Below are 25895 nucleotides of genomic sequence, written 5' to 3' on the forward strand. Positions count from 1 at the left end.
CAGAATCGGAAACAGGCTCCAGGCTCTGAGCCATCAGCCCAGAGCCTGATGCGGGGCTCGAACTCACGGACCGCGAGATCGTGACCTGAGCTGAAGTCGGACGCTTAACCGACTGCGCCACCCAGGCGCCCCAACAATGTTTTTTTTAAATATTTATTTTGAGAGAGAGAGAAAGGTAGAGAGAGAGAGAGAGAGAGAGAGAGCAAGCAGGGGAGGGGCAGAGAGAGAGAGGGAGACAGAGAATCCCAAGCAGGCTCCATGCTATCAGTGCAGAGCCTGACACAGCGTCCGATCCCACAACCGTGAGATCATGTCCTGAGCCGAGATCAAGAGTTGGAGGCTTAACCGACTGAGGCACCCAGACACCCCCATTTGTTTCGGTTTTTTTTTAGATTCTATGTATAAGTGAAATCATACAGCCTTTTTTTTTCCTCTGACTTATTTCACTTAACATAACACCCTCTAGGTCCATCCATATTGTTGTGAACGGCATGGTTTCATTCCTTTTTATGGTTGAGTAATACTCCATTGTGTATATATACCACATCATCTTTATCCATTTATCTCTCAGTGTACACCTAGGTTGCTTCCATACCTTGCCTATTGTAAATAATGTACAATGAACATAGGACTGCTTATGTCTTGTTGCATTGGTGTTTTCATTTTCTTTGGAAAAAGATGCAGAAGAGAAATTGCTGAATTGTATGGTATGTCTATTTTTAATGTTTTTGAGAAACCTATACTGTTTTCCATAGTGGCTGCACCAATTTACAGTCTCGCCAACAGTGCATGAGTGTCCCTTTTCTCTACATTCTTGCCAGCACTTGTTATTTTGTGTGTTTGTTGATGACAGCCATCTTGACAGGTATGAGGTGATATCTTACTGAGGTTTGGATTTGCATTTCTCTGATGATTAGTGATATTGGGTATCGTTCTTTGTGTCTGTTGGCCATCTTTATTTCTTCTTCTGGAAAAATGTCTATTCGGGTCCACTGCCGATTTTTTAATTGGATTGTTTTTTTTTTTTTATATTGGGATGAATGAGTTTTTAATATATTTTGGTTATTAATCCCTTACCAAATATATCATTTGCAAATAGGTTGCCCTTTCATTTTGTTGATGGTTTACTTGCTGTACGAAAACCTTTTTAGTTTAATGTAGTCCCTTTTGTCATTCTTTCCTGAGGAGACATATCTCAAAAATTGTTGCTAATATCAATGTCAAAGAGCTAACTGCCTATAATTTCTTTTAGGAGTTTTATAGAATCAGATCTTTAATCCATTTGGGGTTTATTTTTGTCTATGGTATAACAGAGTGGTCCAATTTCATTCTTTTCCATATAACAGTCCAATTTTCCCAACACCATTTATTAAAGAGACTTTATTGTATATTCTTGTGTCCTTTTATAAATTGACCATATATGTGTGGGTTTATTCCTGAATTATCTATTCACTTCCATTGATCCATTTGTCTGTTTTGTGCTTGTATCATACTGTTTTGATTACTATAATTTTGTAGTAGTAGAGTTTGTAGTAGAGTTTGAAACTAGGAAGTGTGGATACATCTAGCTGTGTTCTTTCTTAAGATTGCTTTGGCTATTTGGGATCTTTTCTGGTTCCATAGAAATTTTAGGATGGTCTTTTCTAGGTCTGTGAAAAATGCCATTGCTATTTTGATAGGGATTTAACTGAATCTGTACATTGCTTTGGGTAGTATGGCCATTTTAACAACATTAATTTTTCCAATCCATGTGCATGGTATATCTTTCCATTTGTTTGTTTTGGCTTCCCCTTTATCATCAGTGTCTTATAGTTTTCGGAGTACAGGTCTTTCACTTTGTTGGTTAAACTTATTCCTAGGTATTTTATCCTTTCAGATACAGTTATAAATAGGACTTTCTTAATTTCTCTTTCTGATTGTTATTAGTAATGAACTATAGAAATGATCCCTGAAAGTATAGTCTTTCTGATTGTTATTAGTGTACAGAAATACAACAGATTGGTTTTGTATTCTGCAACTTTACTGAATTTATTTATTTTCACAGTTTGTTGATGGGGGTTTTAGGGGTTTCTATATGTAGTGTCATGTCATCTGCAAATAGTGACAGTTGTACTTCTTCCTTTTGAATGAGGATCCATTTATTTATTTATTTACTAAGCCTAATTGCTGTGTCCAGGGCTACTAGTCCTATGTTGAATAAAAGTGGTGAGGGTGAGCATCGTTGTGTTGTTCCTCATCTTACAGGAAAAGCTTTCAGTTGTTCACAAGGAGTATGATGTTAGCTGTGTGTTTGTCATATTTTGCCTTTATTATGTCGAGGCGTATTTCTTCTATACCCACTTTGTTGAGAGTTTTTATCCTAAATGGATGTTGAGTTTTATCAAATGCTATTTTGTCTGCAACTATTGAGATGATTATATGGTTTTTGTCTCTCATTTTGTTAATGTGGTAAATCACATTGATTTGTGGATATTGAACTCTCCTTGCATCCCTGGAATAAATCTCACTTGATGATGGTTTATAGTCCTTTCAATGTCTCTGTCTCAAAAAAAAAAAGTCTTTCTTGGTTTGCCTCTCTACTTTTTCCACTATGATTGTTTTGTTTCTTAAAATTCCACATGAGTGAAATCACATGGTATTTGTCTTTCTCTGACTTAGCATAATATTCTCTAGCTCCATCCACGTCATTGCAGATGGCAAGAGTTCATTCTTTTTTATGGCTGAGTAACATTCCATTATATATATGTGTGTATGTATTAATATATATACACACACATACACAGCACATCTTCTTTATCTATTCATCAGTCAGTGGGCATTTGGGCTCTTCCATAATTTAGCTATTGCTGATAATGCTGCTATAAACATCAGGGTGCATGTATCCCTTCTAATGAGTATTTTTGTATCCTTTGGGTAAATACCTAACAGTGCAATTGCTGGATCATAGGGTAGTTCTATTTTTGCCTTTTTTCAGGAACCTCCATATTATTTACCAGAGTGGTTGTACCAGTTTGCATTCTCACCAGTGGTGTAAGAGGGTTCCCCTTTCTCCACACCCTTGTCGATACCTGTTTCCTTTGTTGTTAATTTTAGCCATTCTGACAGGTGTGAGGTGGTATCTCATCATGGTTCTGATTTCTATTTCCCTGATGATGAATGATTAAGAGTACTTTTTAACATAAAAAACTATTCCCTTGTCTTCAAATATGGTTACATTCTGAGGTACTGGGCATTAGGGTTTCAACATATGATTGGATGGCAGGGCACACAATTCAGCCCATAAAACAGAATGAGGGGCAATATAGAAGAGATAGAGGGTATAAATTTCAATAAGGAACTTAAGAGGACCGGCCAGAGAGGTAAAAGGAAAACAGGTAGAGAGTTGAGTGAACATGATAGGAGAGTTTCAGGCAGGGAACATTCAGCCACGAGCCTCCCAGATTCTACTTCTAATCACTGATGCCAAATTGTTTTATTTTCCTATATACTTTCTTTTTCTAAAATGGAGGGTTTTAATAGAAATGCTGAAGTAAACGTTTAATAGGGTTTTCCTTACTCATATTCCCTTGCAAAATGGTTATGAATCAGAGTCCTTTATCTAAAGGTTTTGATGCCAGAAAATACTGAATATCTTTTTGCTGTGTTTTCAAATCTGCAAGAGAATGGCCTTGAAACGTTTTTTATTCAAATGTATGAGACATCATGAGTAATCAGATTTAGCAATCAAAGTTTACTATTTTAGGCTTTCTACCACAACTTTATCATTTCTAAAGTCTAAGTGCATGGTAATTTTGAATGCTGGTAATACTTGTAAGGAGGCTTAAGGATAATAATGATAAATCCTGTGAAATAACTCTGCCTTGCCCTTCACCATCCCTCCAGTATCCTGTTAGTTCTGCTTCCTACTTCATATGTTTTCACTTTTTTGCATCTTTGCTGCTACCAGCTAGTCCAAGCTGCTATTATTTCCTACTGCAGGAGCTTTTTAATTGGTTTTCATGCTTCCATCCTGCCCCTTCTAGAGAAATCTTTAAAAAAAGAAAAGGCAAGCCAGACTATATCATCCCATTTGAAGTCTTCAGCAGCATCTCATTACACTTGGAATAAAATCCAAACTGTCTGTGATACCCGAAAAAGGTCTACATGATGAAGACCGTGCCCTCCTGCCGGCCCTCAGTTAACATGCTAGCCTGCCTTCTGGTTCTTGAACATACCAAGTTGGCGGCTGCCTGGAGGCCTTAGCCTGCTCTACTTGCCCCTCTTCTGGGTTTCAAATTACTCCTTCAATCTCAACTCAAATGTTGCCTTGGTAGAGAGGCCTTCCTTCACCCCACAGTTTAAACTGCTCTTTCCGGGCGCCTGGGTGGCTCAGTCCATTAAGCGTCGGACTTCAGCTCAGGTCACGATCTCACAGTCCGTGAGTTCGAGCCCCGCGTCGGGCTCTGGGCTGATGGCTCAGAGCCTGGAGCCTGCTTCTGATTTTGTGTCTCCCTCTCTCTGCCCCTCCCCCGTTCATGCTCTGTCTCTCTCTGTCTCAAAAATAAATAGACATTAAAAAAAATTAAAAAAAATAATAAACTGCTCTTTCTTCCTTTTATACTCTAGCATGAGTTAACCTTAAAAGAAAACTGCCAGTTATTTCCCAGCAAAAGATGTTTTTTTTTTGGGGGGGGGGGGCGAAGAGCGAAGAATTGCAATCTGGGTTAAGTAAGCTATGTCAGAACCATAGGGAAGTTAGGAGAACAAAGGAGAGGCACACTCTTTTATAGAGGAAAACGGGGACTTGGGGAGGCTGTTATAAACACATAGCCCATTGCAGTAAACTGAGAGTTGGAAGTATAGTGGCTCCTCATTGGCTGAGTGGTGATTGTCTCTTATTGGCTGATCTGTTGCTGGGTGGTGGTGCATAGGCGGTGAGGAAAACCTTTGTTCCACCTGCTGGGATGGGAAAGTAGAATCCACCTGCAAGGTCCCTCTCTTCCTGTTGGATTTGCATTTGAGGATGGGTGGTAGGGCATAAGAGCTCCCCTGCCAACCTCCCCTCCCCGACTCCATTTTAGTGTGGTTTCCTTTTCTTGATTTTCACATATGTCACATGCATATATTTGTTTGTTTAGGTTGGTAGGTGGACTACCAAACTGTTTTTTCAAAGTAGATGTACCATTTTGCATTCCCACCATCAGTGTTTGCTCCACATCCAATATTTGGTGTTAGTGTTTTGGCTTTTAGTAGTTCTGATAGATGTGTCATGGTATCTCTTTGTATTAATTGTAGTTCCCTGATGACAGATGACATTGAGTATCTTTGCATATGATTATATGCCATCTGTGTATCTTCTTTGGTGAGATATTTGTTCAATTTTTTTTCCTATTTTTTAATTAGGTTTATTTTTCTGTTGTTGATTTTTAGGAGTTCTTTGTATATTTTGGTAACAGTCCTTTATCAAATACATCTTTTGCAAATATTTTCTCCCAGTCTGTAGTTTATCTTCTCATTCTCTTGACACTCTATTTTTTCCAAAGTATTTATCACTAACTAAACTAATCTTATTATTATCTCCTCCCACTACAATGTAAGGTCCACAAACCACATGTCTATTTTGTTCTCTGCTGTATCTCCAGTGCATAGATGGTGCCTGGTATTTTGAGTGCAGTTGGAAAATATTTGTTGATTGAATTAATGGATAACAACTGTTAACATTTTCAGTTTGTTTTATTCTTAATGAAAATGGCATTAAGCTGATTTTAATTTCTTCCATCTTATTTGAAACTCAATTTCAAATTTTGTCATTTTCATCTTCAAAATTAAGGATAATAGCTGCTTGCAGTAGTGGAAAGTCAATTTCCATCGTTGTGTATATGAATTGACTTAAGATACATAACTGCTGATCTGTACTTGCTTTGTCTTCTCAAAAATTGTACAGATTTATTCTCCAGGAGGTAATCACAGGACTGGGCAATGGGAACAGTAGAATGTTTATGTCAGTCCCACAAAGCCTTATGCTAGACACTGGAAAATCTTAGTATGTTCAAATGTGTATTCACAGATATGTGCGTGTGCGCACACACACACACACACACACACACACACACACACACACTGAACCTTGCAAGGTAAAAAAGTTATTCAGATTCTTGGTTCTTGATTGCTTTTTTTGTTCATTGGATTTGTTAAAAATAGAAAATGACATGTTGGTTTCCTGCTGTAGTTTTTTCATTTATTCTTTTATTTCTACTAGTTTTTGGCTTTATATATTTTACTGTTATGTTGTTTGCTACTACTGATCATAGGTATTATATTTTTGTCTATTTTTGACTCCATTAAAGGCTTTTTGCCTTGAATTCTTTCCACTCTGCTTTGTTTTTGTTTGAATATAAGTCTTCTTTTTTTAAGCCTTTCATTGCTTTTTTAAATTGTTGTTCTTAGAAATAATGTATATTTTACAGGGCACCTTGGTGGCTCAGTCAATTAAGTGTCTGACTCTTGATTTTGGCTCAGATCATGATGAATTGGAGCCCCATGTCAGGCTCTGTCCTGACATTGTGGAGCCTGCTTGGGATTCTCTCTCTCTCTCTCTCTCTCTCTCTCTCTCTCTCTCTCTCTCTCTCCTCTTACCCTGCTCGTGCTCTCTCTCTCAAAATAAATAAATAAACTTAAAAAAATTAACATGTTTTACAGAGTTTTTAAAATCTTTTCAGAAAAGCTTTTAAAAGATATTTTGGTTATCTATTGCTGCATAACAAACCATCTCAAAACTTTGCGGCTTCAAACTAGAACAATTTATTATCTGTTGTGATTCATGGTTGGAACAGGTGGATGGTCCTTCTGCTCCATAGATATAGTCTGCTGGTACTATAGTCATTTGGTGGCTCATGAATGTCCATGGTTGCTCATTCACATAGCTAGTGTGTTGGTAGGGATGGCTTGTTTCCTGCAGAAAGAACATGTGAACTTTTGGAGTGGCTTTTGGACAGCACATATTACCTGTATGGGAAGTTGATTGTTAGGAAACCCATAACATGGGTTTTGTTACTTGATGGAAAAATCGTGGCCTCTGGGATCAGACAGATACATGTGATAGCTCTGTTGTGGAATAGCTATGTAACCATGAACAACTTTTAGAACCTTTCTTAAGACTTCTTTCCTAGCTCAAAAAAGGCAAAAATATTTTACCGTTTGTAGATATTATAAGAAATAGTAGTAGTGCATATAAAATATCCTGCTTTATGCCTGGCCTATAGTAGTCACTCAGATGTGGGACAAGCCAGACCAGCCATATGTCATCCAGAGGAAATTGAGTGGGTAGATTATTCCTGGACTGGGTCTCCCTGAGCAAAGCCCAGAGTTAAAGAAGAACCATGGGATATTAATAGTCTTGCTGGGAAGCTCACATGGTCCTGAGTTCATATACAGGCTGGCCCTGCTGCAACTTCAGCTGCCTATTATGCCCACTCTTAACGTATTAAGGCAAATTATGATTTTAACAATTTGGGGATGGTAGTGTTGAGAAAAGAATCACTTTACTAAAGAGACCCAGCTTGTAAGACATAGCCTGATTTCAGAAATATTACAATGTGAGAAAACTGCCTCATAAAAATCAAGGATTTATTATCTTAGATCAGTCCATCTTTCTCAGCTGGGTTTTGGGGTGCTTGTCTTGCTATAAGGACCTCCTGAGCTTACCTCTTATTAAACTCAAGGATTTTATCTCACACACTGGCAGATTGCTGCTTCAGGTTCCCGCCATCAGACCGGGGCCCACGAGGGTTGTGTGCCTGTTATCCAGGGCCAGAACACTTGGGCAGAGGAGTCTATTTCATTTATTGCTACAGCCTCTAAATCTCTCAAGATGTGGTCAGGGAGGTGGTGTGTGTGGCGTGGAGAGAACAGCTGTCTCCTTTCTCTAATGTCCGAGGACCCCCTACAGGATCATCTGACCAGCCTTTGAACCACAGCCCATGTGCTTGACTTGCAGGGTGTTGTTTCTGTAGACCACTGGCTGCAAATTTGGCTGTGTATTAGGCTCACCTGAGGAGGTTAAAAAACACCAGTGCCTGGATCCCACTCCCATAGATTCTATTTCAATCGATCTGAGGAGTGGCCTGGACATCAAAAAATTTTTTTAAGCTCTTCACAGGATTCTGATGTGCAGCCCAGTTTGAGATCGTACCACCAGATTGCTTCCATCCTCCCCTGGTCAGATCATGACTGTGGCTTGAACCGTCTAGCTGCTTCTGTTTATCTCCCTAATGATACTTCCTATGGATCTCCTCCATCTGGGCTCGGAGGGAGGTGACAGGAGGGTCCTCGACCCTGTTTCACAGATTGCCCTTTGACTCCGGAAAGGTGCTCACTCCTTTGAGAAGAGTTTGTAAGCCATTAGCCTTTGGGGGCCTAAGTCACCCTTCGTGTGTCAGAGCAGAGTTACTGACTGCTTTCTGAAGAGAGCCTGCCTGTACTTTGTTCCGCTTTCCTGTGGCTAACCAGCTTCATTTTCAAGATGTGTCACAACCCTTGCCTCTTAGTTAACTGTAAAGCAAAAAATATTCCCCTGATTGGCTGTGTATTAGGCTAACTGAATTTGAGTTTCTTGCAGATTTTCACATCAGATTAACAAATTTTCAGTGATCAAAAGCTTAGTTCTAAAATACAACATTCCTGGAGGTAGCCTCAAATCTATCTCTAGTTCTCCAGCATGCCTTTTTGAATTTGTGGTGTGTGAGGTTGGGGGCTGCTGACCACTATTTTCAAGGCTGCAGATGAGGTAGGTAAACGGAAGCTGATTGAAAGGGGCAGAGGCTGAGTCCTTGTTCTTCTCCTCTCCCCACCTCAACCCCAAATCCCTCACCTCACTGTCACACATGGAGGGGCTCCCTGGAGACCCGGTCAGTCATGACTGCCTTAGTTCTCCTTTGAGTCAAGGTAGCCGGTCAGAACTTCCCACTTAGGCCCCAATGTTTGGGCCACTTGTAGAATTGTTTATGTTTCTGCTTGGACTCTGATTGTGGCTTTTATTAGGGGATGTTATCCAAAAAGTGATTATTTGGAATTTGTGAACTTTTAAAAACAATTCTAGGGATGTTGTTTGCAATGCTAGCCAATTCAGAGACTCCATTGCTGAGCATGTGTGGGAGAGATCTTTCTCGGGCTTTGTGTGTTATTAGGAATTGTATTCCTCCTCAGCTGCTGTGTCCCATGACCCCATGGACACTGGGCCTTGTAGTTGCTCAGACTTCCCTCCTGGCTGCCTTGAAGAAATGTCTAGTGCACCAGAGTGTGTAATTATATGCACTAATGTTACCCCAGCTGTATTTCTTTTCTTAAAATTATTTTCTCTTTGGCTTCATTTCCTCATTCATTTCCTTCTTCTCTTCTAAAATTTGCATCCTTGTTAGCCCTATCATCCTTTTTAGAAAGAGCTGGTGTACAAATGAGCAAATAAATATTTTAAGAAACTGCCCTTCTCATGTACTCTTTCTACTTCACTGCTGCTGCTCCTGCCTGCGGCCCCTTCTAGGGGGTAGAGCCCAGCAGCTCAGAGTGGGTGGCCTTCCTCAGCAGGAACTGCCTCCATTCCCAGACCACTGTCGTGTGGCTCTGACTCCTCCCACACCCCCAGCTCTCATTTCTGCTGCTGGCCTTCGCTCATCGTTTCCACCGACCTGAAGCCTGTCACCCTTTCCTTCAGCTCTGCTCTCTCTGCCGAGCTGATTTCCTCTGTGAAACCTTTGCCGACCCCCTCCAGGAAGAGCTGACCACTTCCTGGGTGTCGCTTCCTCTCCTGGTGCTCAGGACTCTGCCTGCACTAACCGGGCTGCAGCTCGCCCATAGGCACCTTTGTGAAAATTAGGAAAAGGTACCTGCCCCTTCCTCAAGTAACTTTCTAGAACTTCCAACTGTTAGAAAACCGTCTTAATAATGAAGAATCTAGGATGTTTCACCTGGAAGTGGAAGCCTGCTAGGATTGTGCTGTGCTGTACTGCATAGTTATACTTGACGGTCCTTTTGTGAATTGTCTTTATTCCCCTCAGCACTGTTTGTCTGACCAGAGCAGGCCCTCTACAACCATTTGCTAAATGAAAGAGTGAAAGTACAAGTATGCGCCTCATTCTTATCATGAAAAATAGCAGGAAAGGCATATATGATGAAGTCTTTTTGTACTGAACATGAGTATATTTTAATTCAGAGACATACACATATGTGTATATGTATGTGTATATATTTACTTTTCAATATTTCTGAAATCAGCAGGCATCTTAAAGTCAGTGCATCATGGTGCCTAAGAACACAGACCCTGGTACCAGACTGCCTGGGTCTGAATCCCAGTTCTACCACTGAGACACATATCAGTGACTTTGGACACTCTACTTAACCTCTCTGTGCCTCAGTTTACTTATCTATAAAATAGGGATAATAACAATAGTTCCTACTTCATGGGGTGATTGTGGGAATTAAATGAATTATTGTATGTACTGTGCTTAGCATATAGGCACCAAGCACCTAATAGAGATATGTTACCTCGTATCATTATTATTAAAGCCTATGTATACACTTAATACACTGTTGTTTCTTTTTAACCCTAAAAAACTGCTTTAATCCATGCTGTACAGCTTATATTGATGGCGTCTTGTTTTGGTGGGCAGCTGCCTGTATCCAGGATCGTGTGCATTGTGGCCAGACACGTGCCGTGTATGCCTGCCCCTCCACACCAGTTTTCTGGTTGTTATGAGGTACATAGTGCACATGCAGGAGACCATCAGGCTTTGTTGTTTCTTCTTTTCCTTACATGGCAGAAGAGAAGGGGGGAAAACCAGAGCCCTGTTTAGACAAGGCTTGTTTTGAAATTTAAACTTTTTATTCGTGTTCCAAAGCTTGGATTGGTAATAAAACTTGGCTGTCTTAAACTGGAAATCAGAGAGAATTGGGTTTGAAAAGTGACTTTAATGTAAAATCTTTATCTAATTGCAGAGCGACTTCTCTTTGATGATTTTCAAGAAAGCCGTGCTGTGAAGTGGCAAAGGTAATGAATGTTCTGGGTCCGTGTTCCCCCTTAGAACCCGCCAGAGTATTCTCAAGTTAGACAATAGATGTAAGTTGCTCCCTTAATAATTGTGAGTTTTTCCTGGTCTCTAGTGTCCACTTGTGGCTGTAATTTCGCATGAGAGATGGGTGGCTATTCTCTGAATTGTTTCAGGACAGTTTTCCTTCTCATGTCTCATGCCAGCTGTAGAAACTACAACCTTCTGGGGAGTTCTGTGTGATTCATGCTCACAGCCCCACCCTCCTGAGTTATCCTTCAAATTAAGCAAGATCTGACTCATGCATTTTTTGGAGATGCTCCGACCCTTTCCATTATGAGACTAAATGGCTTTTCCCAGATTACATTGCTGTAATTAGCTTACACGCAACTTTGATAAATATTCTTACATACTACCCAGCACCAGCCAAAACTGTCACAGTGATCTGGGTACATGTATTTGGGGTTTCAGCAGCCTTCTCTGTTGGATAAAATGCGTATAAATAAATAATACAAGGATGATCTAATGCTTCATCTTCCTTAATTTGATATGTTGATCAAAATACTTTTTATACAGAAACCTCAATTTAGTGTTATTTTAGTGTAGAGCTGGTCAACATTAGCCCTGTCTGAGGGTATATTTAGTTCTCAGTTACCAGAAGGAATATCCATATGAGGAACTTTCTCCAACAGCCCTTCCTAAGGATTCATTTACCTTCAGGTTTCAGAAATAAGTAGACAGTTGTTAGTAGTGTCTGTATTCTAGAAGGTGGAGGAGTAGATGGTGAGAATATGGATACCTTGACTCACAGATCTAGCTGGTAGAGAAACTAGCATCATGCCCAGTATTTTGCACTGTAATGCCTTGGACCCCTTTAGGTCACATCAAAAGCTTGGTCCTAAAGAAGCACATAAAACTCTAATGTTAAATCTTCAAATGGGGATATAAACACTTTTTGTCTTTTCCTTCCCAGTTTATAACTGAGGTTTCCATCTCTGTCCAAAATCTCATTTCTTCTTGGAGAAATATCAGCAAAGACAGACAGAGGAATTTACCTAAATCTCATGGAGGGTGAGGATGCCCTGGTGCAGCTTGGGTGGTCAAAGCAAACCAGAAGCTTACAGAAAGAACCTGACTCATACGCATTTTGTTGGTTTTTTTTTTTTTTTTTGGTTGTTGTTTTTTTGTTTTTTTGTTTTTGTTTGTTTTTCTTTTTAGTTGGTTGTCAACACTTAGAATTGAAACGGTTTAACATAAAAGGTCTCTTGGAGTATTGGAAGATCCATCCAGACGTGGCCTGCATAACCATTGTCAGCTGGAGCTGGGTCGAAGCTGCCTTTTGGCTGCTCCATGCACTCCTCACTTTTCAGTGTCTGCTCTCATTTATGTGATTTATCCAGTCCTAAGCCAGTGTCCTGCTCTGCTTTATGGCTGGGTATCTTACAGCTTCACAGAAAGGCTTAGGCCAGTTGTGAGCAGTGGTTAAATGGCCACCCGGAAGGAGCATAATTGGTACCATTGAGGCCCTAGTGCTGCTCAAAGCCCCACCCAGGCCTTCAGGAGACAGGAGTTAAGGCCAGGGTGGCCATGGTATGCTGAATTTGCTGAGCTGGCTCCTCTCCATCTGTTCATTCATCTTGAGAGTCATGACCACAGTTTCCTCATCCAGGGGGGTGGGACATTTTTCAAAATATGAAAGAAAGCAGCCAGTGACCACGCAGGCCTATTGGTAGGCTCATAAGACCAACTACTGCCACAAAAGGATAAGCTTCCTGTTTACCAGCAGGCAGGAGACAAAGTGGTTGTGCTTCCTGGCCATGTAGGACTTGGCACACGGGCTGGGTTCCGTCCGAAAAGACAAGTGCTGAATGCTTGCTCTGTGCTCAGCCGTCGCCCCCACGGCCTGGGTCCTGGATGTGGGCCACCCTCGGGAGGGCACTTTTGCTTTGGCTCCAGAACCAGCCCTGGTTTTCTGAAAGGAAGCAAATGGGGAAGGTGGCCTCCCCTCCTTGCTGGCTTCCTCTTTAGCTTTCCTTTCCCTGTGGGGCCCAATCCAGCCAAAGTCCCTTGTCCTAAACTTGAATTTAAAGACTAATTCATGTCTTTTGTTTGTAAAGTCTTCAGGAAGCAAGATGCCATTGCCTCTGGGGAAACTGGTCCTTCTTTCCAGTGTGGTGGCCAGTGGGAGCTGCACCCTTATATATTACCTTATACGAAGTAAGTATCCAGTGAACCCAGCCGCCAAGGCGTGGCTTCCTCCCAGCTCTCTCTGCCCTGCTCCTCCATCAAAGGAAATACTTGAGATGCTTTCAGGAGATTAGAGAAAGGGCTATTTTTAGTAGCCAGTACCATTCCTTTGGCTATAGCTTCCTGTTTATCCTATAATCCCAGTTTTTCCTGGATCTCCAAGCGCAAATGAAAGGACCAGGATTCGTTTGCATCACAAGCCTTGCAAAAAGCAAGATGGGCTTTCACTCCAGTGCACACACAAGAGATCCCTTAAGATTTCCGAGGTTATGTAAAGAAGAGAGGGAAGGGCAGTACCAGATGGTTCACAGGTGGGGAAAACTGGCTGTTTTTCAAGAGTCGTCAGCCTGTTTGCCCTGCCATTCTCTGCTGTAGATTTAGTGGAGGAGGGGACCTTAAGCAAGGGACTCTGGTGAGGGGAGAAAATAAAAGAAGAGCCCGGGATGCAAACTCCTGACAGATGCTGCTTCCAGCCCCACTGCACACAAATTTGAATTTGTAAAGACAGGCCACAATTACTGTGGGCAGCCAAGACATTTAAGGTCATTTCAGTGCTACTAGTTGCAAAGCAGCAGCAGTTTTTTTTTTTTTTTTTTTTTTTTCTAGACTGCCTTTCTTTGAAGATCCTTTATGCCCACCCAGCCTGGCTTCTCACCCTGACTCTGCACCATTTTCACTTCCTGCCAGGACCTATCACCAGCAGACAGGCAGAGAGCGCTCAGTGTCCTGTGCATCCCTTCTCCCCCGCCTTCCTTCAGCCTTGGCCCAGGGCTCTCTGAGTCTTGAGGTGGCCTGAGGCGAGCACAGCCAGGGGTAATTCAGACTGGAATAGCTCAGCCTCCTCTCCCCTCTGCCAAAGGGGTGGGAGCAGGACACAACAGGAATGGGTACATTTTATGGGTCAGGAGACCGAGGTCTTTCCTCCTCAGTAGGCCGGGCTCGTCCAGGAGAGATAGCCCAGCTGGCATCTATAGCCAACCGCCTGAGTTGAATGCCAGAGCCAGCTCTGCGCTGGCTGTGTAGCCTTGTGGGAGGATCTCTCACCTCCATTATCTGTGTGATGAGGGGCAACACTAGTGCCTGTGCATGAGGTTGTTGTAAAATTAAATAAATTGTAAGACATAGGAGATACTGAGAACGGTGTCTCGCCATGGAAATCTGGACCTGACCTGTGCTCCTCCTTTTCCTGTCTTGGCTGGCACCATGCTCATACTTCCCAGTCCTGGGAAGTAGCCCAGGGTGAGCATCCTCCCTGGCCTCTCCTGTCTCAGGCCATCCTCCCCTTTCATACTGGGATGGGGCCTACAGGAGGGAAGCTCTTTCTTGTTGCCAAACTGAAACCCCTACTTGGGAAGCCTACCTTTGCTCTCTCCCGAAGGCAGCTCGTCTACCTTATACCTTCAGGGAGGAACTTCCTGGGGCTTCTGGTAGCCTTTGGCCCAAGAAATGTACCTGAGACTGAGAGTAGCTTATAAGCAGCTTTACCTACATGAAATGTTGCCTTAAATCTATAAACTTGACAAACCAGCATTTTCACGTTCTGTTTCTTGGCCCAAAGGTTTTGTTGCTGTTGATGTTGGGGGATATTTTATGCTGGTTTATTGGGGCCTTCATCCTAGTGAAAGGAGCAATGTTTAGAAGTCCAGAGTCATAGATTTTGGCCCCAGCTCTACCATGGACGAGCCATGTCACTTTGAGCAAGTCATGGAATCACAGGACTTTAGAACTGAAAGGAAAGCCAGAAAGGATCTGGGCAAACCCCTTAGATGAAGAAACGAGGCAACGAATAAGGTGGGAAATGAGAGATGAAGGAATTGAGGTACGGAAAGAATCAAGTACCTTGCTCAAGGTCATCTGCCACGTTCCCGCAGATACTGACTGTTAGGGTCAGGTGTAAGGCAGGGTAAAGATAGGAGTGAGAGGCTAAAAAATTTAGCAAAGGCTTTATTTGGGAACTAAGGTCTCGGGCGAGGTTCTGTGACTCAGGGAGAGAGAGAGAGGAGTCAGGGAAGTCGCGCCCAGGTATGGTGGGGTAGGGTTTTTAAGCTGCGGCAGTTCTGGGTTTAGGCTCGGGTGGGTCTTTCTCTTGTGCCAGGTTGTGATGGCGCTCGGTGATTGGTTGACCTTCAGTTTGTTCCAGTACGCTGCTCAGGGCTTCAGTTTGTTCGGGCGTGCTGGCAAGAGGGCCATCCCCTTCCAGGGACATCCTAACATTCCAACCTCTTATTGGTGATAATGGGCGAGGGATCTGATCTGGCTGCTTCCTGCGGGTGTAAGGGTGATGCCATAGTATGTGGGGTCTGAGGTTGGAATGCAGGAATAGGGCCGGACCACCATCCGATGAAATGCGACCTGGGAAACTTCATGAATTCGTTTCCATATGAAACGGAGAAAACAAGGTAAGAGCATAAGTATTATACAGATAGAAACTAGTGGGGTGACTATGGGGAGGAGCCAAGTTAGGTGGGGTGATTGCCACCAGGAGGTTAGGGGGTCTGAGGATCCTGGGTGGGCAGGTAGAGTTTTTTGGATTTCCTTTAGGTGTTCTATATTGGTTTCAACTAAGCCTGACTCATTGAGGTAGTAGCAACATTCTTCCCTCAGGAACAGGCATGTTCCCCCTTTTTCTGCTGTCAGGAGATCTAGGGCTCGTTGGTTTGGTTTTGTAGAGTGACCTGTGCTAGGGAGTTGATCTGCCTTTGTAAGTCAGATAGGGAGGTTGATGAGGCTTCTATTGTGATCTGGAGCCTGTCTGACAGGTCCCTGGAGGAGGTAATGGATGGAGTGTGTGAGGGAGCCGGTCCCAACCCTGGCGGCCAATAGGGACGTGGCTAGCGAGAGACCATTAGTGGGAGGAAAACGACTCGTTTTTGGAGACGGAATTCGAGGAGTTGATGGAGTTCTTCCTGTCCGTATAGGGTGAGTTGGGGGATAATGGTGACTGGGAGACAGATAAAAGCATTTTGGGGCATTTGTTTATAAGCTGTGCCCTTACACCAATAGAATCCCCCTGGGGGAGGGTCGTGGCTAGGCATAGGCAGGGGGGAGGGGCAAGTTGGGGAGGCAGGAGAGGAGTAGCATATTGGGTGAGATGTGTTGCCTTGAGGGGTCTCAGTGAGGATGGGAATCTGTAGGGAGATTTGACTTCTGCGGTGGTTGATGGAGTTAGTGGTGTTGGGAAAGGGGGTGGGTAATGGGACGGCTATTACTGGATCCTGCTGAAGGGATGCACAAAGAAAGCAGTGTGACAGGTTGGTTAAGCCTGAGTGATTAAGCAGGATGGCTCCTTGTCTGATCAATGTAAGCCATGAGAAGGGATGTTGTGCAGGGGGTGTCTGTAGTTGTGTGTTGAGCTGGTCTTTTTGATCCGTGATTACTTGGGTAAGATCTTTAAGGTTGGAGAGGAAAGGAGACATTGAGGGCTCATAGGTTTGATAGTTGGTTAAAAAGGAGATGGGGTTAGAGAAATGGTCATTCTGATACAGTTTGCCCTTTATTCCGGTTTGCCAGCGGGTATCCCATGGATCAGGGACAGTAAGGGTAAAGTTGCCATTTTTTAAGCAGAAGCGGCCTGTCCTTGGTCCTGTGAAACAGTCTAGGTTGAGCCAGTGTATGTTACAATAGTGATAGGGGCATCCTCCATATTGGTTGGGGGAGGTTTGGGAGCATATTTTGTCAGTTTGGTCATATAAAAAGCAAATGGCAGGAGTAATCCGCGTAGAGGCTTGGAGGGTGTTGAAAGAGGGGAATTTAAAGGTGACTTGATTTTGGCATCCAACAATGGGGCAAGGGGTAGAGGGTATTGATAGAGGTGTGTCCATTAAAAGTTTCGGATAGGTAAAAAACCCACCTATAGGAGGGTATAAGGGGGATGATGTTAACAAGGAGTAACAAGGGAAGTATCATCATGATATAGAAGTATAGTTAGTAAAAAGCTAAAGAAGGAGATTTCGACGGGGGAGAAATAGGAGAGAGTTCCCTGAAGCCAACAGTCGGAGACCCAGGAGAGAAATAAGGGGAGGGTGATGGGGTCGGATGAGTGGGAGAGTTGTAGCTCGTGTAATATTGTGAGTGTGAAGGTGGGAAACCGAGGGGAAGGGTCCGTCATGAAGGGGCCTGTCGGGTTAGTTTGAGGGTGAGGGGGCCGGTTGGTTGGGAGGTCCACAATTCTTCTGGTATAGGGGGTAAAGGGGGGGCCCGTTTGAGGTCGGAGGTGTAAACCCATGGGGTGTGGCCCAATAATTTAGCAGCCGTGGGGGTTGTGAGTATGACTGTGTAGGGACCCTCCCACTGGGGGGCAAGGGTTGGTTTTTGTCTTACTCGAAGGAGCACTGAGTCTCTTGGGTTTACAGATAGTGAGGGAGAGGAGAGATCGATGGGAGCTAGTAGAGTGAGGTCAGCGTACTGTCAAATCAGGTGTCGGAGCAGGCTGAGGTAAGGGAGATACGCAGCCAAAGGAGGAGGATCTTTTGGTAGGGTTGGGGTAACAGGAAGGGTCGCCCGTATAGGAGTTCAAATGGGCTGAGGCCTGTGGGTCCTCAGGGAGCAGCTCGGAGTCAGGTGAGTGCTATAGGTAGGAGTTGAGGCCAAGAAAGCCGAGTCTCTATGGGGAGTTTAGTGAGATAGTCTTTTATGAGGCCATTGGCCCTTTCAACCTTACCCGAGGACTGGGGGTGGTGTGGTATGTGGAGTTTCCAAGTAATACCCAAAGCTTTGGAGACCTCCTGGGTGACTGCTGAGATGAAAGTGGGCCCGTTGTCAGACTGCATCCTTCTTGGTAGACCAAAGCGGGGAATGATGTCCTTGAGTAGGATCTCAGCCACTGTGGAGGCCCCTTCAGATGAGGTGGGGAAGGCTTCTATCCACCCTGTAAAGGTGTCAATTATAGTAAGGAGATACCGTAATTTTTTGTGTTTTGGCATGTGAGTGAAATCTATTTGCCAGTCTTCGCCCGGGAGATGGCCCCGCATCTGATGAGTGGGGCCTGGGTGCCTCATTCTCCCTTGGGAACTGACTGCAGAGCATGTGGTGCATTGTTGGTGTGTTTTGGTGATCAGTTGTCGTAGGTGGGGGTGGTACATAAAGGGCTCAAGGAAGCGGAAGGTGACCTCCGGCCCAATGTGTAGGGTTTTGTGGATTTTTGTTAGTAGGGAAGGGACTAGGCTATTTGGGAGGGCCAGTCGGGGGCCCAGCATGGTCCAGCCTGCGTTGGCGTGGGCATTGGGATGGGCCATGTATTGTTTTTGTTCATCTGGGGTATAATCGGGAGTGGTATCTTCGGTGAGGATGCCCATAGGAACTGGGTCGAGAGAGAGAGCTGTTTGTCTAGCGGTGTTGTCAGCCTTGTGATTTCCTGTAGCTATCTCTGTGGTTAGGGGTTGATGGCCCTTGCAGTGGACAATGGCCACTTCCTGTGGGAGTTTGAGGGCCTCAAGGAGTTTCGCCATGAGTGGCCCATTGATGATGGGGGTACCCTTAGTTGTGAGGAATCCTCTTTCTTCCCATAAGTGGGAGTGTGTATGTGCAATAAGGAAAGCGTATTTTGAGTCTGTGTATATTGTGACCCTTTTGTTTCTGGACAATTGGAGAGCCCTAATGAGGGCTGTGAGTTCAGCCTTCTGGGATGTGGTTCCTGTGGATAAAGTCTGGGTCTCTAGAGTTTGGTTTAATGTAACTACAGTGTACACTGCTCGTCGGTGGCCCTTGCAGTCAACTAGTGAGCTGCCGTCTACAAATAGGGTGAGATCAGGGGAAGTGAGGGGAAGGTCCTTTAAGTTAGATGGAGGTTTGGAGAGAATATCTATAAGTTCAGTGCAGGAGTGGAAGGGTGGCTGTGAAGTGTCTTTGGGGTTGATTTGTGGAAGTAGCGTGGCAGGATTGAGTCTGGGGGAGAGTTGGAGAGATATTTCAGTATTTTCAATAAAGAGCAGATGGAACAATTGTATGCGTGATGGGGAGAGGTGTGCCAGGGCCTTATGTGTAAGGAGATCAGATAGACAGTGCGGTGAAAGTACTGTTAGGGGGCAGTGTAGGGTGAGTTTGAATGCCTCTTGGGTTAGAGTGGCTGCTGCTGCAAGTGCTCTGAGGCAGAGTTGCCACCCCCTGATCGTAGGGTCCAGTTGTTTAGAAAGGTAGGCGATAGCTTGTAACATAGGGCCACAGGGTTGGGTTAGGAGCCCTGTTGCAATTCCAGCCCTCTCATCTGTGTATAAGAGGAAAGGCTTTGAAACATTAGGGAGGGAAAGGACCGATTGAGTGACTAGAGATGTGACCAGCGGTTGGAAGGCCCTTGCGCCCGATCCTGGGATGGAGAGTGGGCCTTGGGGGGTTTCTTTGGCTGCTTTGTATAGGGGGGCTGCGTGTATAGCAAAGTTAGGGATCCAGTGTTGGAAGAAGCCTACTAGACCCAGGAAGGAGAGGATTTCGTCTGCATTGGTAGGTGGGGACAGGGTCTGGAGGGCTTGAAGATAATCTTGGGTTAGGGCCTTGGTAGTAGGTGTGAGTGAGACTCCCAGGAATATGTCTGTATTAGTACAGATTTGGGCTTTGTGTGGGGAGACTCGATACCCCAGGTTAGCCAGGAAATTTAGGATTTGGACTGTATCTTGTTTCGTGTGGTTGAAAGAGGTTCCACATAATAGAAGGCCATCTATGTACTGTAGTAGAGTACAGTGACTGGAGAGTGGGGCTTTGAGGAGATCCCTGGCCAAGGCCTGCCCAAAGAGATGGGGACTATCACGAAATCCTTGGGGAAGTAGCGTCCATGTGAGTTGGCAGGCCAGAGAAGTGACTAGATCTTGCCATGTGAAGGCAAAGAGGAATTGGGACTCAGGATGTAAGGGAATGGTGGAAAAGGCATCTTTGAGATCAAGCACTGTAAAACGGGTCGTGGATGGGGGGATTTGGGAGAGGAGGGTATATGGGTTGGGCACTACTGGATGGATGGGAATTACAGCTTCATTGATTATTCGGAGGTCTTGAACTAGTCTATATGAGCCATTTGGCTTTTTTACAGGCAAGATTGGGGTGTTGCAGGGGGAATGACATGGGATTAGGAGGTCCTCCTTGAGTAGGCGATCAATGATGGGCTTTAGGCCTAGTCTGGAGTGTGGGAGATTGAGTATTGGGGTCTAGATGGGAATTGTGATGGATTTTTGAGTCTAATGAGGACAGGTTGGTGATGGGTGGCAATTGTTGGGGTGGATGTATCCCATACGATTGGGTCTATTGGGAGGTCTGGGTGTGGGTTGAGGCTGTGGTCTGTGTCGTCTGTGATAACAGTCAGTAGGAGATGAGTGGGGGAGGGAGAGGAGCAAATAGCTGGTAAATGTATAGAGGCTCCTAATTTACTGAGGATGTCTCAGCCCAACAGGGGGACGGGGCAGGAGGGGATGACTAGGAAGGAGTGGGAGAAGTGGAGGCCATCCAGGCAGCAGGTGAGTACCGGTGTGCATGGGGGAATGGAGGGGGTGCCATTTATGCCCATGACCGAAATGGAGGATGGCGTAGTGGGGCCAGAATAGCTCGGCAGGACGGAATAGGTAGCCTCCGTGTCCAACAGAAAGGAGATGGACTTACCCGCTACCTGGAGTTTTACCCTGGGCTCAGCGTGGGTCACCAGAGTTACTGAGTCTGGGCCTTGTCAGTAGTCATCCTCCATCTCCAGCAGTTGGAAGGCAGAGTCCCATCCGGGTGAAGCCTCGCCACGTGGAGGTGTTGCGAGTCTGTTGTCCCTTGGGTTAGGACAATCAGATTCCCAGTGGCCCATTTGCTGGCACAACGGGCATGGACTGGTAGGCTTTTTGGGATGGGGACACTGACGAGACCAATGGCCTTCTTGGCCACATTTAAAACAAGGCCCCGGAGGGGGCCGTGGTCCAGAGGGCTTTACTGTGGCTGGTCTCAGGGCAGCTACCAAGGCTTGGGTTTGTAATTGTACCTTTTGTTGGAGACGGGCCTGTCACTATTGTTCTTGAGCTTCCTCTTGGCCATTAAAAACTTTAAAAGCCATCTTTACCAGGTCGGCGATAGGGGTTTGAGGGCCGTCTTCAGCCCTTTTTAGTTTTTTTCGAATATCAGGGGCTGATTGGGAAATAAAATAGGTGGCCAGTACCGTGGCCCCAGCGGGGGTGGTAGGGTCTAGTCTGGTATATTGGGTAAGTGCCTCTGTGAGCCGGCTAAGGAAGGCTGCGGGGTTTTCATGGGGGTCTTGTATTATTTCTTGAAGTTTGTTAAAATTTACTGATTTGTTTGAGGTTGCCCTCATGCCTGCTAGTAGGCATTGGATCATCTGGTCCCAGCGCCGGGGACCATTGCCTGCATGTTGGTAGTTCCAATTGGGATCGGCTGCCGGGACAGCATCGGCTCCTACGGGCATAGTGGGGTCGGTCATGTGGGTTTGGTCTGCATGCTCTCTGGCTGCGGCCTGGATGCGCTCCCTCTCCTCAGGGGTGAGGGTAGAGGTGAGGATCACATGAATGTCATATGAGACTGTAGGCTTGGGCGAGGTATTGGAATTCCTTAATGTATTGGGTGGGGTCTGCTGAGAATGACCCTAGTCGCTTTTCAATGGCGGACAAGTCTTGGAGAAGGGGATGCAACCAGGCCTTCAGTCCCTGGCACCTCACAGAGAGGTAAGATGGCCGCTGGGGTCTGTTCGCTGGGAGGGGCCTGAGCACGAGTTGGGGATGATATGGGAGGCAAGGGCGGGATGGCTGGGGGTTGGGAGTACAGAGGGGGGCGAGGTCCGGTGGGTGGCGTGGCTAGATCCTCTAACGGGTTGGAGATTGGGGAAGTTGGTGAGGTGGGGTCATGGGGGGGGGGGTTGTGGGCGGACAAGGAGCACGCATGCAGAGGGGCAGGAGGAAGATAGGTGGGGGTGAGACCTGAGGTCCCAAAAGGCCATAACGTAGGGTATTTCTCCCCATTTTCCCAGCCGATGGGAGAAATTGTCCAGATAGGTTAAGACTTGGTATTGTAAAGACCCCTCAGGTGGCCATTGAGAATCATTATCTCATTTGTATTGAGGCCAGACTACAGTGCAAAGGCGGACGAGTCGGTTACGACGAAGTTCACCTTGTAAGCCCAGGAGCCGAAAGTTTTTTAACAGGCATTGGAGGGGGGTAAGAGATCGAGGTGGTTTAGACTCATTGCTCCCCATTGGCGTGGCAAGGCGAGGCGTCCCTCACGTTGCAATAAGGGGTCTTTTGGCGTGCGGGCCTTTCGGTGTGCGGAGGAGAGGAGACTGACTTGCAAGACGTCTCTCGTGGTGACTTGTCAGCCTAGTTGGAAGGGGGGGAGGAGGGGTCTGTCCTACTTACCGGCTCCTGTAGGCTCTTGAGAGTAGGCTGGTTGGCATCTGGCTTGGTGAGAAGGGGGGAGTTCAGCCGAGGGAGGCGAGCTACCACCTCCTCCTGGGTTTCGGCACCAAATGTTAGGGTCAGGCATAAGGCAGGGTAAAGATAGGAGTCAGAGGCTAAAAAATTTTAGCAGTCAAAGGCTTTATTTGGGAACTAAGGTCTCGGGCGAGGTTCCCTGACTCAGGGAGAGAGAGAGAGAAAGGAGTCAAGGAAGTCGCGCCCGGGTATGGTGGGGTAGGGTTTTTAAGCTGCAGCAGTTCCAGGTTTAGGCTCGGGTGGGTCTTTCTCTCTAGCCAGGTTGTGCTGTTGCTTGGTAATTGGTTGACCTTCAGTTCCTTCTGGAGAGCCGCTCAGGGCTTTCCGTTGGGTTGTGCTGGCGCTCGGTGATTGGTTGACCTTCAGTTTGTCCCGGCGCGCTGCTCGGGGCTCTCCATTGGGTTGTGCTGGCGCTCTGTGATTGGTTGACCTTCAGTTCCTTCTGGAGAGCCGCTCAGGGCTTTCCGTTGGGTTGTGCTGGCGCTCGGTGATTGGTTGACCTTCAGTTTGTCCCGGCGCGCTGCTCGGGGCTCTCCATTGGGTTGTGCTGGCGCTCCGTGATTGGTTGACCTTCAGTTCATTCTGGAGAGCCGCTCAGGGCTTTCCGTTGGGTTGTGCTGGCGCTCGGTGATTGGTTGACCTTCAGTTTGTCCCGGCGCGCTGGCAAGAGGGCCGCCCCCTTCCAGGGACATCCTAACACTGACTTTCTATACTTTGCTTTTGGAGTCTCTAAAAGGGACAGTTTAGGGTAAATGTTCCCGAATTATTTTCCATCCAGAAATTTCACATTTGTTTCTGTTTCCATGCTGTACATGAATTGTATCCTCTAACTTTCTATAGAGAGTCTACCTGACTGAGTTTAAAAAAGAAAAATAAACGTAACAACTGTCTTTCCCCCTTAGAAGCTTTTTCCAGGGCTTCTTATTACCAGCTCGCATTGGAGCAGCTGCACAGCTACCCCGAGGCCCTGGCGGCTCTGGGCCCTCCGCTTTTGTCCATTAGCTCCACCTCACCGACAAGTACAGCTTCGTGGACATTGCCGATGCCCAGGTAACGTGCTCCCCATGCAGACTGAAGTCCGGGAGAGGGCTGCCATCGCTGGGGGGACGGTCTTGGAGGATTCGGGATGGGAACATGCACGAAGTAAAACCTCCACTAGGTATTACTGAGCACCTTCTGTGAAAGCATTATGGGTGAATTTATTCTCACATACTCGTCTTCCTTTCTGGGGGATAACTGTGGCAGGGAAGGCAGTGTTCGGGCTCAGGGCACCATCTGGAACTGACTGTTGTAGGGAAGTGAGCAGCAGCAGTGTGCCACAGCTTCTGCCTTGAACTTGAAATACATCTACGACCAGTCAGTGCTCATTCAAGTGTGAGCAACTCTTTAAACTGTAGTTTTAATGCTCATTTATTCCATTGCTGCCATGAAATGCCAGTCCATTTTCTCAGCTATATCCGCTTTTATATTTCAGCCAGTAAAGTCACCTGAATATGAGATGCGTTTATTCTAATGTTGAACAAATATGTTTTGAGCCCACGCCAAGTTAGAGGAATGATTCGAAGCTGTGTGGGCAATACAGAGATACAGAAGGGTTTCCAGGGGGTTATGGTTTAAAACTCCCAAGTAAGACAGGGTACCCTGAAACGAATGCTGTGGTAGCAACCTGGGAGGGAGCAGTTAGCCACCTGGGACATTGTTGTGAAGAGAAGGAATGCCAGCTATGGAGCAGTGTGCCCGAGAAGGCACTTGGCTGTGCCCCCTGCCAGTGTGACCTCCACAGAGGTGCAGGCTTCACAGGCAGATGTGGTGGGTAGGACGGGCTGGGACCACAGGGCCGTGACATCATTGTGTGAGATAGACACACTCAATTGTGGGGCCAGCGGAAGCCATGGGTAAGAGTGAGATGCTCTGATCTATTTTTTTTTTTTTTGTCAGTGTTGTTTTTATTAATTTTTTAATGGGAATAGTTTCATTGGGACTTTTTTCTGACAAAAGCCACTCATACTTGAGTATTTTGATAAAAATATTTGATCTGGCTTTAAAAGAAGATCAATTCATGCCGATTGGAAATACCCAGATACTGGACCCCGGGGACTGCCTTTAGGAAAGCAGTGTGGCTATGCAGCTGTGCAGCCCTGAGAGTGTGAACCGGAGCTATGGCCTGCTTAGATCAGGAGAGGACTGCGTCAGAGGTGATGCTTTAATGTCCGATATGGGTGAGTGGGAAGGTGGCGGTGCCACTGAGAGAGGGAGCCCAGAAGACAAAGGGAAGGGGTGGACAGGTACAGAGTGCCCCACTGTGTGCCAGGTGGCCTTATGTGCATGTCATCAAGTCTTTCACACCATGTGGCGTGGCTCCTCTGTGCTTCCCCATGGGCTGGATCCTCTCTTTCATTATGAGAAGTTTTGAACATACAGAGAAGATAAAAGAATTGACACTCTGGTACCCAGCTACCTGGATTCTCCAATTACAATTGATCCTTGAACAACACAGGTTTGGACTGTGTGGGCCCACTTCATACACAGATTTTTGTTGATACAGTACAGGACTGTAAATGTGTTTTCTCCTTACGATTTTCTTTAAAAAAAAATTTTTTTTTTTCAACATTTATTTATTTTTGGGACAGAGAGAGACAGAGCATGAACGGGGGAGGGGCAGAGAGAGAGGGAGACACAGAATCAGAAACAGGCTCCAGGCTCTGAGCCATCAGCCCAGAGCCTGACGCGGGGCTCGAACTCACGGACCGCGAGATCGTGACCTGGCTGAAGTCGGACGCTTAACCGACTGCGCCACCAAGGCGCCCCTCCTTATGATTTTCTTAACATTTTCTTTCCTCTAGCTTACTTTATTGTAAGAATACAGCACAGAATACATAGAACATACAAACATGTGTTAGTCGACTGCTTATATTAGTAGTAAGGCTTCCAGTCATCAGTGTGGTATTAATAATTAAATTTGGGGGGAGTCAAAAGTTACGTGCAGATTTTTGATGTGTTGTTCGAGGGTCAACTGTAATATTTTCCTTGATTTGCTTTATCTCATATCGTTCGTCTAGCCATATCTGTGTCCATGAACACATCATGTTCAAACATCCATACACTTCATTTAAACACATAAGCAACATATCATTAACCAGAGTTTAATATATATTTATTGTTCTTTCTTTTTTTGAGGTAAAATTTGCATTCTGGGAAAGGTACAAATCTGTCCTATTTGATGAATTTTAATAAA

At 45.4% G+C, this 25895-nt stretch overlaps 2 protein-coding genes and 1 pseudogene across 13 annotated transcripts in view; 1 reads left to right on the forward strand and 2 right to left on the reverse strand.

Annotated features, from left to right (window-relative positions):
- LOC101088997 (cytochrome c oxidase assembly factor 1 homolog) overlaps positions 1 to 25895 on the forward strand; it is a 39031-nt gene that overhangs the window by 11359 nt on the left and 1777 nt on the right. For 3 of the 12 annotated variants that reach the window (XM_045052183.1, XM_045052184.1, XM_045052186.1), the window contains exons 2-4: positions 10969 to 11020; positions 13136 to 13235; positions 23563 to 23710. In XM_045052183.1, coding sequence (XP_044908118.1) covers positions 10969 to 11020; positions 13136 to 13235; positions 23563 to 23710 — 300 coding nt within the window. Of the gene's footprint in view, positions 1 to 7743; positions 8765 to 10968; positions 11021 to 13135; positions 13236 to 13871; positions 16185 to 22113; positions 22632 to 23154; positions 23409 to 23562; positions 23711 to 24708; positions 24880 to 25895 lie in introns of those variants that run through there. The other 9 variants (XM_045052178.1, XM_045052179.1, XR_006594070.1 and 6 more) reach the window with 8 other exon arrangements.
- LOC111559676 lies at positions 1868 to 1964 on the reverse strand (annotated as a pseudogene).
- On the reverse strand, positions 15194 to 22720 carry LOC123383822. The gene is made up of 3 exons (XM_045052177.1): positions 22586 to 22720; positions 17926 to 20998; positions 15194 to 15625 (listed from the first exon to the last, which is right to left on the reverse strand). The coding sequence occupies exons 2-3, from the start codon at positions 19415 to 19417 to the stop codon at positions 15489 to 15491; spliced, it is 1629 nt and encodes a 542-aa protein (XP_044908112.1). The 5' UTR covers positions 19418 to 20998; positions 22586 to 22720; the 3' UTR covers positions 15194 to 15488.

This window comes from Felis catus, chromosome A2 (genome assembly GCF_018350175.1).
Source record: "Felis catus isolate Fca126 chromosome A2, F.catus_Fca126_mat1.0, whole genome shotgun sequence".
In the NCBI taxonomy this organism is placed as follows: domain Eukaryota; kingdom Metazoa; phylum Chordata; class Mammalia; order Carnivora; family Felidae; genus Felis; species Felis catus.

What these genes read in the sequence shown, in the direction of transcription:
- LOC123383822 (XM_045052177.1), bottom strand. Translation starts at nt 19,417, where the DNA reads ATGTTACAAGCTATCGCCTACCTTTCTAAACAACTGGACCCTACGATC. An exon ending in ACACCACCCCCAGTCCTCGG is followed by an intron (nt 15,626 to 17,925) that starts GTAAGGTTGAAA and finishes GAATTCATGAAG; the next exon opens with TTTCCCAGGTCGCATTTCAT.